Source organism: Exserohilum turcica, assembly GCF_000359705.1.
Source record: "Exserohilum turcica Et28A unplaced genomic scaffold SETTUscaffold_1, whole genome shotgun sequence".
Lineage (NCBI taxonomy): Eukaryota > Fungi > Ascomycota > Dothideomycetes > Pleosporales > Pleosporaceae > Exserohilum > Exserohilum turcicum.
The window spans coordinates 1,774,035-1,787,100 of NW_007359914.1; the positions used below are offsets into that span (position 1 = coordinate 1,774,035).

The 13,066-nt window shown below is 50.0% G+C and overlaps 4 protein-coding genes across 4 annotated transcripts; 2 read left to right on the forward strand and 2 right to left on the reverse strand.

Moving 5' to 3' along the window:
• Positions 1-48: 48 nt before the first annotated feature.
• SETTUDRAFT_170510 (uncharacterized protein) lies at positions 49-3,924 on the reverse strand (the record flags this gene model as incomplete). Its single annotated transcript, XM_008022597.1, has 3 exons — positions 49-532; positions 584-2,859; positions 2,910-3,924. The coding sequence occupies 3 exons, from the start codon at positions 3,922-3,924 to the stop codon at positions 137-139; spliced, it is 3,687 nt and encodes a 1,228-aa protein (XP_008020788.1). The 3' UTR covers positions 49-136.
• Positions 3,925-4,499: 575 nt separating this feature from the next.
• SETTUDRAFT_30202 (uncharacterized protein) lies at positions 4,500-4,838 on the forward strand (the record flags this gene model as incomplete). Its single annotated transcript, XM_008022015.1, has 1 exon — positions 4,500-4,838. One exon carries the CDS (start codon positions 4,500-4,502, stop codon positions 4,836-4,838), a length of 339 nt encoding a protein of 112 aa, XP_008020206.1.
• Positions 4,839-5,453: 615 nt separating this feature from the next.
• Positions 5,454-6,467, forward strand: SETTUDRAFT_30203 (uncharacterized protein; the record flags this gene model as incomplete). The annotated part of the gene is made up of 2 exons (XM_008022016.1): positions 5,454-5,562; positions 5,641-6,467. 2 exons carry the CDS (start codon positions 5,454-5,456, stop codon positions 6,465-6,467), a joined length of 936 nt encoding a protein of 311 aa, XP_008020207.1.
• A 3,373-nt stretch (positions 6,468-9,840) lies between these two features.
• SETTUDRAFT_162315 (uncharacterized protein) lies at positions 9,841-11,702 on the reverse strand. The gene is made up of 3 exons (XM_008022598.1): positions 11,097-11,702; positions 10,713-11,048; positions 9,841-10,663 (listed from the first exon to the last, which is right to left on the reverse strand). The coding sequence occupies exons 1-3, from the start codon at positions 11,657-11,659 to the stop codon at positions 9,934-9,936; spliced, it is 1,629 nt and encodes a 542-aa protein (XP_008020789.1). The 5' UTR covers positions 11,660-11,702; the 3' UTR covers positions 9,841-9,933.
• Positions 11,703-13,066: the final 1,364 nt, after the last annotated feature.

The following is a 13,066-nucleotide window of genomic DNA, read 5'->3' on the forward strand; positions in this document are numbered from 1 at the left end:
ATTCATTATCATAGAGCCCTAGTCTTCCAGATGTATTCAACATCAGAAGAGAAAAACCAAGAATACTGCAAGTCCGTTCTACACCAACGCCCATTATGCAACCGCAACACCAAGATAGCTTGAGACCTCAGCGTGCTCAACGCCGCCCGTAAGCGCCGGCCTCTTCTCTCCTCTCGGTCCGTTTGAATCCCAAACTACCTGCTTTTCTCGCCTTCCTCATCACAATCTCCTCGTCTCCATGCTCATCAGCATTCAGCACCTTTGTGCGTCCGTACATGACCGCTTCCTGAGCATCGTCATCGTGTCTGCGATCGTATTCGCTTTCACGACTGAACAGCGCCATCATGTCCTTCATAGTGAGATTCTTGATAGCCTTGCCGCCCTCGATGGCCGCATTGGCGAGTTTGCGCTTCGCTTCTTGCAGTTCGAGAATGCGCTCTTCGACAGAGTTGTGGATGCTGAGACGGTAGACTGTTACGTCGACGGTTTGATTGAGGCGGTGAACACGATCAATTGCTTGTTCTTCAACGAACTATGAAAAAATTAGTATAGAAGAGAATAGGAGGGAAAAGAAGATACGTACTGGGTTCCAGAAAGGCTCCATGATGACTACACGACTTGCGACCGTAAGGTTGAGACCGAGACTACCGCATTTCAAACTACATAGCAAGACACGTGTACGCTTGTCCTCTCGTAGTCTATGAAGACTTGCTTCGCGGAGATCGTTGCGCATGCTGCCGTCGTAGCGCGTAAAGTTGTACCCAGCGCGCTTGAGAAAGGGCTCGATCAGGTCAAGCATCGATGTGAATTGAGAGAAGACAATGACCTTGTGCTCGTCGGTCTCTTTCTCTAGAATGGCCAAGAGCTGTCGGATTTTTGTGGAGGGTGTCAAATCGGATGTACTACCAGAGTCCTCGGACGTTTCAGAATCTGATGCATCATCGTCTTCGTCTGAGTTGGACCCCGATTCGTCTGAACCGCTCTCGCTCTCGCCCTCACTCTGCGTCTCTTCTTCATCGGAATCGACTTGAATAACCTTTTGTGGTTTCTTTACCAGCTTCTTGCGAGAGACAGGTGCTTCATCTTCGCTGTCAGTGTCGTGGACGATGAAAGAATCCAGATTGCTTTTACTCTCATCTGCACTCTCTGATGCCTCGGAATCGACAGATGCCAGCGTATCACCACCACCTTCAGCGTTCTCATCGTCGGTTCCACCGGCCTTGCCTAGATCCTCAACCTCACGTTGGTCTTCGGGGACAAGCCACTCGCCCTCTTCTTCGTCATCATCGTCACTATCAACTACAACACGACGGTTGCGAGCTGATTTCGCTGCAGCTTTTGGCTTTTTCTCCTCCTCTTCCTCGTCTTCTTCCTCTTCTTCTTCGTCAGACTCTACGACTGGTTTCGGTCGGCGATGCTTCTTCTTGGTTTTACCATCCTTGTGTCTATGCTTGCGATGCTTTTTCTTGTCTTTCTTTGTAGACATGTTCAAGTCCTCTTCACATTCAATGCAGCGTACTCCACCGGCAGCAGTGTTTTCCCTATGAAGTGCATTCTGGCAGATATCGCAGCGCTTGGTCGCAACGCTAAGTCCACCAAGCAAGTCTGCAAGGTCATCAGCATCGTCTTTGGCACTGGGTTTTCGCGGCGTCTGAAGGCCTGCTGCAGCATTTGATCTTGATCCTGTGGTTAAGGCGTCTTTGTCATCCTTGACATTGCTCCTCGTAAGGTTAGGATGATCACATGCTTGTCGCAACCGGAGAAGCAACACCAACGCTCCGATATAATCCTGCTTCTCACCGCCCATCATCTCGTCAAGGCGGGCTTGTGTACGATCTCGCAGACGGTCGTAAAACAGTCGCTCTTTTGCCGTGAACTCGCCTATGACATTTTCGACATTGCGCGCAACGATATTAAAGGCTGGCTTTTCTTCGCCGTCCTTCGGCTTTCCGCCAAAGTTGAGTGCACCTTCCTTGCGCAATACGTCTTTGGTACGGCGTTTCATGAAGGCTCTCAAGAAGACTTGAAGACGCTTCATCGCTAGGTTACCACGGCCACTCTTCATAGGGCCTGCTATGGAATCTTTCCAAGACGACATATCGCAATAGGGTTGGATGCGGAGGAATCTGATCAAGCTTTGCAACTCATCGATGTTGTTCTGCATTGGTGTGCCAGTCAGGCACCAGCGATAATGGGAGCTTATTTCGTAGCAAGCCTTGGTCATCTTTGCGTTGCGATTCTTGATAGTATGTGCCTCATCCAGCATGGTGCGGTACCAGTTTACAGCAAAACAGCCCTTCTTAAGGCCGTCTGGGCCATCTCCACAAGACGCGTGCTCGGAAGCGAGGACTTGATATGTGGTGATGACGACGTCGTACTGCTTGAGTTTATCGGCCGACTTTGTACGGTTCGGGCCATGGTGGACCAGGACCTTGAGTGCATGCGATTTGGTGACCTTGCTGTTGATTTCGGATTCCCACTGCTTGATCAATGCGAGTGGAGCGACGACGAGAGTGCCTTTGCCTGTGGAGTCGGAGATCTTGTTCTTCTTGTTCTCTGGCTCAACCCCCTTCTCTGGTCGTGGATTTGAGAGGAAAAGAGCAATGGACTGCACGGTCTTTCCCAGACCCATATCGTCTGCAAGTATACCACCTTTGGGAAGCTTGGCCTTTTTGTTGTGATTGCCTGTTTCCTTCTCAATCATCCATGCCACACCGTCAACTTGATGAGGCAGAAGCTTGACCTTGAGGCCTTCGACTGTTCCATCATCTTCTTCTTCCTCTTCGGGTTCGGGTTCGGCTTTGGCTTCTTCTTCTTCTTTGACTGCGAGTGCTTGAAGTCGGTCGGCAAGGGATTTACCTGGCTAGGTTAGTGATATGAATGCTTGAAAGGGCATTGATTCCACGTACCGGCGTCATCCTCTTGTTGCTTCTTCTTCTTACGAAGACGCGTCCTCGGGATCTTCTCGTTTTCTTCATCAAATGCTCCTTCTAACAGTGCTTTGATGTTTTCGCTTGCTGCACCAGAATCGACATACGCGTACATGTCGGGTTCACCGAAACGGCTTCCTTCACGCCGAATAGCCTCATCCGGATCAAAGTCATCTTCATCATCCAAGATGACTGTCTGGCGCGCTTGCTGCAGCGGGTTATGTGTGCCTTTGTTCACTGGCCGGAAGTCATCAGCATGGCCCATGGACGAGTATATCGGTCGCGGCGGTGCATGAGTCGTTTTTGATGGGGGATTGTAAGGCTTTGCAATAGGCACGGGGCCGACTTGAGATGATCGCGGCTGGAACTGCGAAGCAGGGATCTCAAAGACGTCGGAACCATTGGAAGAGGTAGATGCGGTGCTATAGCGTGGTCCGGTTTGTGAAGACGGGACCTTGAACGGGCGACTGAGAGTATCCATGCTAGAACTTGAGCTCTGGGAGGCTCTTGGTGGTGCCGAATACTGTGACGGAAGTTTGGTCGACTGGCTATGTTCGGGTCGCATCTGGCCTTGCTTGGGCTTGTTGAAGAGGTGAGCAAACTGTTCGCTCCGGTCTTTCTTGAGGGGGTTCCGTATCGGACTGGTCTCCCCAAACTGCGGTGTTGAATTCTTGAGCTCTTGTAGAGGCTTCGGAGCAGGCACTGCCCCATCCCGGGGTGGCGGCGGCCTTGGAGGCTCTCGTTCTCGCACCATCTTCAGCCTTGTCTGAAGACTTTCCCGCTGCTGTTTGAAGCTTGGAGGGCTCTCAATGTCGTCAAAAAGCGTGCTTGAATCGCCGAGGAGAGAGGCCGACTGCTCGCGGGGGATGTCGCTGTCGTCGGAAACGTATGCAGTGCCGGGGGTGGTAGGGGCTTTGAAGACGGGCTTCTGGGCGGTAGAGAGGGTGTCGACTGGTCGAAAAGGCGCACGGTGTTTGCGAGGGCTGCCGGACATGGACTGTCCTAGGCTGCAATACTTTTGAATATCTTCAGGCAGCCGTGTGGGGTCGCGGTGGACATGGCTGGTGTCGAACAAGCCCCTCGTGTTGACGCCAGAAGAAGCTTGGCGTGTGTTGCCCGGGCACCACGCCCCACCTTTTTCCACGTGGGAGCACGCGTCAGGCGTGTCACGCTATCACGAGATCTAGCATCCGCATCATCTTCATCCTCAGGCCTCGAGCTGCGTTTCTCACTCTATCTCCTGCACTCTCTCCATTTGACAAAGCTAGCAAACTGCCTACGTTGGCAAGATCCACTTGTTGCTGCAATCATCGCTCTTGGGCACAACTATACGAGGTTTAATTTAACCAACGTCGTCATTTTCACAAGACCGGCTACTTGACCAAGACCGAGCCTTGGTCTGGTGTACTTCAGTTGGAAATGCAGCACTCACGCGTTCAAGTAAAAATCAAAAACCAAATCATTGCATTGACTCAATGCAGCGCAACAAGGTCAAATGCTAGGCTTCCATGGTGCACTCGCTTGATCAAAAGTTCCACTCCCAAAAAAAGACGGTGATCGACATCCACTATGTCATCCAAGGTCATTGCGCCATCGCTTGGAACTACTACGGGCACTATTGTCGATACGAGTTGTGGAAAACGAACAAGCCGAGTCGGCCAGCCTTCAAAGCACATTACGCGAGGTGCAACAGAAAAAGTTCCTTCACATGGAGAATCTCTTGATATATCGAACAGGAACAACGAGTCAGTTAGCGCCATGAGTCAATCAGCCTTTGACTCCGCATACAGCGAAAGTCGGGTTCGTGTTGTGAACAGCATAGCGACTTCGGCCGAGCATATCCAGCATTCCTCTGCTTGCACAAAACTCCAACAAAACCAGGTCCCTTTTTTAGACACTGACAGCTGATAGCGAAACACAGGTGCGAAAGGTAACGCTTATATGCTTCCAAGGTGGGGTTACTGAATTGTAGAGCCTGGGGCGATCCCCCACATAATCCATTTTGTCTGGTCATGGTGGATGTCACCGTACCTCAGACCTGGTCCATACAGATGCAAGCACAAGCATGTTACACAACGAACATTGTGGCGTTTACGGAATCGGTCTCCACCGAAAAAAGAAGAGCACTGTGGACTGCCTTTCCGCTAATGCGCAAAAAGCATAACTCCGAAGTTTAAGGGTTTTACTGGCCTTATCCGTTCACTTCCGTCCCCATGGACCCTTCTTTTAGAGCGTTACCTTTGGATTCAATGTCACACTTCGTGCCTACTAAGCCATGCCGAATACCATGCTTGGCAACTTGCAGTCCAGACAATGGACTCGGCACATGCAGGTTGCTATGGCATGATCGACGTGTTTTTGATTGATCGGCTGCCTTCACGCCCAAATGGTATAACAGGCGGACGAAAGGGGTGTGATACTCGAGTATAATTACACGGGTGCTCCCATGATCGTGTCAGCACCGTATCTAGATCGCCAACTACACCACTCTCTCTGTTCTTGTTTTCCCTACTCACGCCCATCATGAAAGTCACTCGTTTTGTTCTCGCTGCTCTAGCAGCACCCATAGCCCAGGCTGCGCCCGCCCCATCCTCCAAGCTCGTGGACCGCCAGGCAAGACCTCGGGAACTCAGTAAGTCAGGAACGCCAAAAAAAGACATCCCATACACGCAAACCTCTTTTTTTCCCCACTGACCACCCGGAACAAAAGTCAACCCAGACCTCTACCCCGTTCTCCAGCGCTACACCCGGTTCGCCGCCGCCTCCATGGCGACGTTTATCTATGGCCTTGGAACCTGCAAAAGCCCGCCATTCAAGTCGCGCCTCGTCCGCAAAATCAGTAACACGGTCACCGACACGCAAGTCGCGATATTCCAGGACGACGCAGCCCAAGAACTTATTGTATCCTTTCCAGGATCCGCCTCGATCCAAGATTTCGGCACAGACTTCAACTTCTTCTTCAAGCCATTCGACGACGTCCCCGGGTGTTCAGGGTGCCAAGTGCACGGCGGGGTGCTTAAAGCGTGGCGGTCCGTGAAGGGCGAGTTAGTCGCTGCACTGAGCGAGCTGCGTGATCAACAGCCCAGCTACTCAACCATTATCGTAGGCCACAGTCTAGGCGGCGGCCTGGCCAGCATGGCATACACAGATTTGAAAGCCAACGACGTGCCTGTCGCCGCCGCATACACCATGGGCGCGCTGCGCATCGGCAACCCAGCCTACGCCGCCTTCACCGACCACCTATCTGGCGCCAGCGACACGCAGCTTGGCGACCTACTGCGCCTGACGCACGGCATTGATGGCATACCCAATCTGCCCTTCGAACCTCTGGGCTTTCAGCATACTCTCACGGAAATCTACGAGCAAGACACCAAACTCATCACCGGCACACAGTCTCCCGAGACCACCTTCCGCTGCTTTGGCCAGGAGGCCCCGGACTGTATCCGCAACAAGGCGGTTGGCTTCATCAATCAAGATCATCTGGTTTACACGGGCGTTCAGATGACGACGAATGAGCAGTGTCACAGCACGGATTGAATGCACGTGCGAAGTGAGGAAGAAAAAGTTTAGCGCACCATGGCAAGTTTTGAATAGTATGATTATGTAATGTGTATTTGCTCGTCTATATGATTCCGCTTTTGTACGATTCGCTCAATTATTGATGCAGTGGACTCTGCCTATATTGACTTGGTTAACGGAAGCTATATACATGAGGAGTTTTAGCTACCTATATATAAAAAGATAGGTCTTTACTCTTTTCCTTCCACTACATACCAGATGGCATTATGTGATTGCGATGCTGCATCGCTCAGTTCATTTTAATCACTTGGCTAAGTTAGCCCTAGCATGTCTAGTACTATCATTTATTTGTTCTATGAGTGATTCGGACGTTTTAACGCAGCAGTTTTCACAACTTAGTAAAGTACACAATAGAAGACAACAGTAACGTCACTACCTATATTAGCGCAACTCTTCCATTATCTAAAGCAAGTATAGCGTGCGTTCTAAACAACTGCCTATCATACGACATCTTACCCACATATACAACCGGTTCGCCAATCATCTTGAAGATACTCTAGAAGGAGTTTAAAGCAGTACACGTTTAATTTGGATTCTCACTAGTAAGCTCTGCTATAAATAACGACGATCATCCGTGTTACAACACTAGTAAGCATTCGCGCTAATCCAGGTCGTGGATTTGCCTCCAAAAAGTAGATTTTAGTGCAATAGTTACAGTACGCGTCGAGATATTAGTATGAGTACGAGAAGCTATCTTAACACTAAAACCTTTTATACATGAGTATGTCAACATTTTCATAACAGCTCACCAAAATCTTGGCTAGTTGCCAAGAAACCGTTGGGCTAATATCTAAGCTGACATGCTGACACTAGTAATGACTTTTGAAAACCTCGTCTGTACGACTCTGGTACACTCGTTATTGCGCTTAGTATAGCACTCCCTTGCTTCCAGCACCTTACCACTATCTTGTATGATATTCCTTCGTCATTAGGGGTTAACAGCTTTTGGTGATACAATTTAAATCCTGCCCCTACTCGCGCCACACACTAACCTCCAGTTAGTATGATAGCGGTTAGGGTATTCTAGCACATTGTATAGACAGAAACAGAAGACATTAGTAGTACCAGTACTAGTATTTCACAAGACAGATCACTACTGAGCTATACAAGCAATCAGAGGTACTTATATACTACGTTCGAGTAAAAGCACGTGATAATTGCGTTCGGGTGTTTCAGTCTAGCACACCAATGGTCGGACAGTTGGGCGCGTGGCACGGGTATTATATAATAGGGGGCTTATTTATTACCCTGCGACAAGTTTTTTTAAGTTTCGACTAGGACTAACATGGAGGTGGGCTGTTATACCCTCTCTAGACTTACTCCATGTAGAGGGTGAAAGGGTAGCTGAACGCGGTGATAGTGTGTTGCGATTGGTCACTGGATTCTAGTGAAAAGCAATGAATTGACTATAGGAGTCTATTATGATACTTTAGAGGGCAATGAGCATCGGAGACCTGTCGCAGACCCCTCGGGCTGGAGCCGCTACAGAACCGTGCATGGAGTATATAGTCTCCGTCAGGGCCTTGTGAGAAACGCTCAGGATGTATTTTGCTCCTATCTGCCAAAATACGTCACGAATAATACAAAGCCATGCATCCTTGAAACACAACTACTCCTCCCTGCCTTGATCAAGGGAGCCTGGCTATAACAATACACCCCATCCCACATCTGTGCCTGTTCTTTCTCAATACCTGTGTGCTCCTACGGCCCCGACATTCGGTCCTACACACACTTTATTCCAAAATATCTTTCTTAAACTCTATCTAGCGCTTACTACACCAACCTCTTCGCGATCCAAACTTTGATTCTAGGTATGTCATATCTGTAATGCACGTTACATAATTGATATGAAAACCACCCGCACTCACATAGCCTAAAGTACAGATTTGCCTTCTTTCTTACTACATAAATATCCCTTGGCCTCACTACGAAGATCATAATAGTATTCCGGATAATAACACACTTGTCCCCCCCGCCTCTTTTAAAAGCAGCGGCGCGACTTGATCTTTTTACACACACACACACACAAATACACCTGCCTTATCTCATATCCCTATATTTACACGATGAAAATCCAATCGATGCTATTCTCCGCAGCAGCGATATTTTTCGTCCCGGCGTTAGCAGACAGCTGGGCGTGTGCCAGTGGTTGGAAATACTTCAATCCTAACACCCCTGGCACCCCACCACCTGACTATCTAAATGAATGCGACAGCGCAAAACACCAAAATGTTGACTGTGTACGTTAATTTAGCTCCTTACCCACTGTATCCCTCCCCCCCCTTCTTCAGTCCTTTTCTTCTTCTTTTTTTTTAAAAAAAAATTAACTAAGATGGTTTTTTTAAAAGATCTACCCAAACTACATAAAGAGCAACAGAAAAAGCGCTCATTGTCACGGCACCTTTTGGATCCGAGTCCGCTATGATAAAGATATTGTTAGTAAAAATAATCCTAATCAACCAATGGGGGCACACACGGGAGAGCACAATGATGGTGCGCCTTGTAATCTCGCATGTGTTCGCGGAGAGTGAATACATTGGCATAAAGGGGGTGGGGTTCTAGATTATTCCATGTAGAGTCAAGGTCAAAGTATTTGCGAGACCGTGAGTTGGTGTTCGGGTTAGGGATCCCCCCTTAGGCATAGGGACTTGGTAACTACATGGTTTGTCTGCAGGTTATGCGTTTTGTTTTTCTACCAGTTTCACTTTATTAATATATATATCCTTAACTTTGATCAGCCTTAGTCGAACTTCTCTATAGGTAGTTATGATTTTCTGTTTTTTTGCGAATCAAACTTGGGTATCGCTTCTGATAATACATTGACAAAGTTGAACAGGCTCCTATCACCTCTCACTAGGTAGTTAGGGTTTATTCCAGGCCACAGGAGGCAACTACAGGGTATTATACCCTACTATAAGTAATCAGGTGAAAAGAAGAGACAAGAGCATAACGATTCGTTTATTCATTCCTCCAGGTTACCAATACATCATCAGTATACACTTCCCTCAAATATACAGTACTCCAATTCTATAATCCTGACAGCAACACGGATATTAAACGCGAATCATCTACTGCGCTGTGAAAGCCGCTGCGTCGGCACGTCGAAGTCACTCATAAAACAATCAAGAAGACAACATGCCATGAGCAAGGACGTTGGATTATACCATCGTACCGACATCAACTCAGCAACACATCAACCAGGCAGTAGTAAAATGAAAAGAGGGTCAGCAAAATCAGAATATGTATATTCATTGGTATCAAAAAAATTCTACATCAAGTAATCAAAAGGGGAAAAACATAAATTTCAACATCTCATATTTCTATATTTTGGGGGAGCTAAAAAAGAAGAAGAAGAAGAAGCAGTCTTAAATGCCAGGCTCAAAATGAATAAGACACAAGAAAACCTGCGAGAAAGATAATCTCTCTACCGCCCCTCCAGCCTCAGCCTATTTCGACTACGGCCTTCATCTCTCCTTGCAACCAGGAACCACAGACTGCTGATCCAGCAGAGAATCACGCCGATCCAAGTCGGGGCAGGACTCTTGAAGGCGGAGATGGCGACAAGTTGAAAGGCACTCCTGGGGACGGCAACAAAAGTCGTCGACAATGGAGATGTCGTCTTGACGAGTAGTAGTGTGCCGAAGAAAACGGCCCATGAGCCCAGGCCACCAAACAACATCATAGCCCAGAAGAACTGAACGTCAAGGAAGGGGATGTTGTGGTAAACGTGCGGGACCTCGCCAGAGATGATGACAATGGGGGTGAGAACCATGAGGGAGACAACCGAAAGATAGTGGAGCAGGCGATAAAAGGCACGCGTCTCTTCTCGGTTGCCATACTCTTCCGAGCCCGAAGGGTATCCTGTGAGGACATCTCCAGAAGGCACAAGACTTGCTACCATGGCACGGTATGTCCGCAAAAGCATGATGGGATATAGGGCGACGAAGATGGAGGAGAATACACCGGCAACGACGGACTCCCACGTCACACGAACGTCGGAGCGGTATGAAGCGAAGAAGAGGTTGAGGGTGGCGATAAGTGCGGCCGAGAGGGTGCTGCCAGTGACATTTTCCTTTTGCAAGACACAGGCAAAGATGATGGCGAGCGGGGTGATGCCGATACGAGCGAGTTGGTAGGTTGGAAGTGGCGCGTATCTAGTGCGTGTTAGCGCTGAAGCCAGCGATGGATGGAGAGGCAGCGTACGCAAACGAGTAGTTGCTGAGAAGGACTCTGGCCACAAAGACTACAGCGAGCGGGAACACCTGCTTGGCGGTCTGCAAGTCAAACTCAAACAGACCACCGCCTGCAATGCCACCGGCGCCATTGGAGAGCCAGCGAGCAAAGGCAGATATGCCGGGTTTCCTGCCACCTCTGTATGCTCCTCCTTGTGGTGCGGCTGGCTGCGATGGGGGCACAGCAGCGCCGAAGCCGACGAAGTGCAGAGGGCTGCCGCAAAAGCGCAGGAGGCTCGAGGCGAGTATGAGGAGGCAATGGGTGATTATGAGCTGTCCGTAGGATTGCGTGAGGGGAAACGGGAATCTGCGTGGATTAGCGTGTGCCGGCCACGTATGCTGCATCTCGCCTTACTTGTAGACGCCCGTCAGCATGATGAAGCGGTTCATGAGGAGCAGGCCAAACGTGCTACCGCCGACAAAGAAGATGAGGATTCCAACCCAGATCTGCCAGCCTATCCACGTGCCAAAAAGGAAGGCTCCAGGGCCGCCCCTTTGCCAGAAGCCGCGAAATACGTGGCTTCCTCTGCCGACATCGTCGCTGACCAAGGGGCGGATGCTGCTGGCGGGCTCGAAGTCGTCGTCCTCGTCCTCGCTCTGGGCGGCGCTTCGATTGCGCGGGTACGGGCTGTTGCTGCGGCTGCTGATGTCTATGAGGGGCACAGGAGGCTGCAGGTCCTGCGAGTTTTGCGCCGAGTGGCTGCGCCTCGACGTCTCCATTTGGGCGTAGAACTCAACGTCGGAGTGGTCGGTGTCGTCAATGGAGCTGGCGCTGTTGTTGCGGCGGCGGGCGTTGCTGTCCTTTCTTTTTTTGTCCTTGGGGAGGTGCACGGGGCCGCGCGACAGATTGCTGAGGAAATCGAGCGGCTTGCGGAACGTGTTCTGGGTGGTCCTCGTGAATGCGCGCGACGAGTTCATCGTGTCGGCTTCATGGTGGGAGCGAAAGGGAGCGACTGCATGCTGACGACGTTGTCAATTGGCAAGAGTTGAGCACAGGCAGGGACGAGGTCGGCGCTGGTAAGCTGGACCCTGGCCTGGCCTAGCCTAGGGGGGGATGCCGCCGTGGGTCCCCGGCCTTGGACTCTAACACGACCAACACCGACGCCGTCTTACTCTGTCATGGACATATACTACAACATGCTGTGAAGATTCACAGGCGGATAAAGGGTCTGCGCATCTTCCTGTGAGTCTACTTGTCTGAGAGTGATGGTAGTTCTCTGACGCCTCCTAGACTGCTCGCCCTCATCCCATCATTGATGCGAGTATTCCAAAGTCTTTTGTTCCATCAGCACTGCAAATATACCTGTTAGTGTTTACAGACTGTTTGGATTGGCATGGCCAAGTCTTGGTTGTTGAAAGACTTCTGCCATCTCATATGCCGGGCTCGCAGGCTGTTTGGAGTAGCATGAGTAAGCTCTGGTCCTGAAAGACTTCACCATCTCCTGCAGGACTCGTAAGTGGCTCATTGAAAGCTGCAACCAAACATCATGGCATGCAGTATGCTGGCAAAGGAGCAAGCGCCAAAGGCAATAGTCTTGTTACTCAGCCCACCATCGTGCTGGTACTTTGAGTATTGCAATTGATCATGGCTACGCATCTCGGCATAGGATATGTAGAGAAGAATGCTGCTTCAACATCGTATCGATTGAAATATCTCAAGACTTATTTTCCAACGCGAGTAAAAGAGGATGTCTCCGGCTAATAATACACGGAAGGATGTAACGAGCCCCTACCACCTTTCGGGATCCCTAAATAGTATCCATTGATATATCCTTAATTGGAGAGTCCAGGCCTCGTGCTGGATCCGGCAATGCAGCCTTGGCACGACATCCAATACTGACAATGCCTCCAAAATGGAAGGTCAGTAGATGCTGGCAATGCTGCAAGCGCCCTTCTCGGTCGTGCCATCCGAGTGCGATGACAACAGCGGCGTGCACACACCTCGTACAAGCGTGGGCCGGCCCGCCGTCAGCATTCGAGCATGCCGATATTGGTGGCGTTGTACGCGCTCAAGTGAAGATGCCCATGATGTGCAGACATGAGTGTGTGTGTACGCGAAGGATGCGGAACAAGAAAGATGAGGAAGGAGAGTGGAAGGGATCGGCAACGGGCAGTGAGGAACAGGCATGCAAAGCCGCCGTCAATGGAATGGATGGCTGGGGGTGTGGGGGTTGCAGCACACGACTGAGGCAGATAACGAGCTTGGTTCTCTGCGGTACGGAGAGGCGCGAGTTTTGGGACACACATGCAGGCCGAATTGAAGCACAAAGAAACATCATCGGTAAATGCGCATGCCGGCAGCTCAAAGGAGACAATACCGGGGTT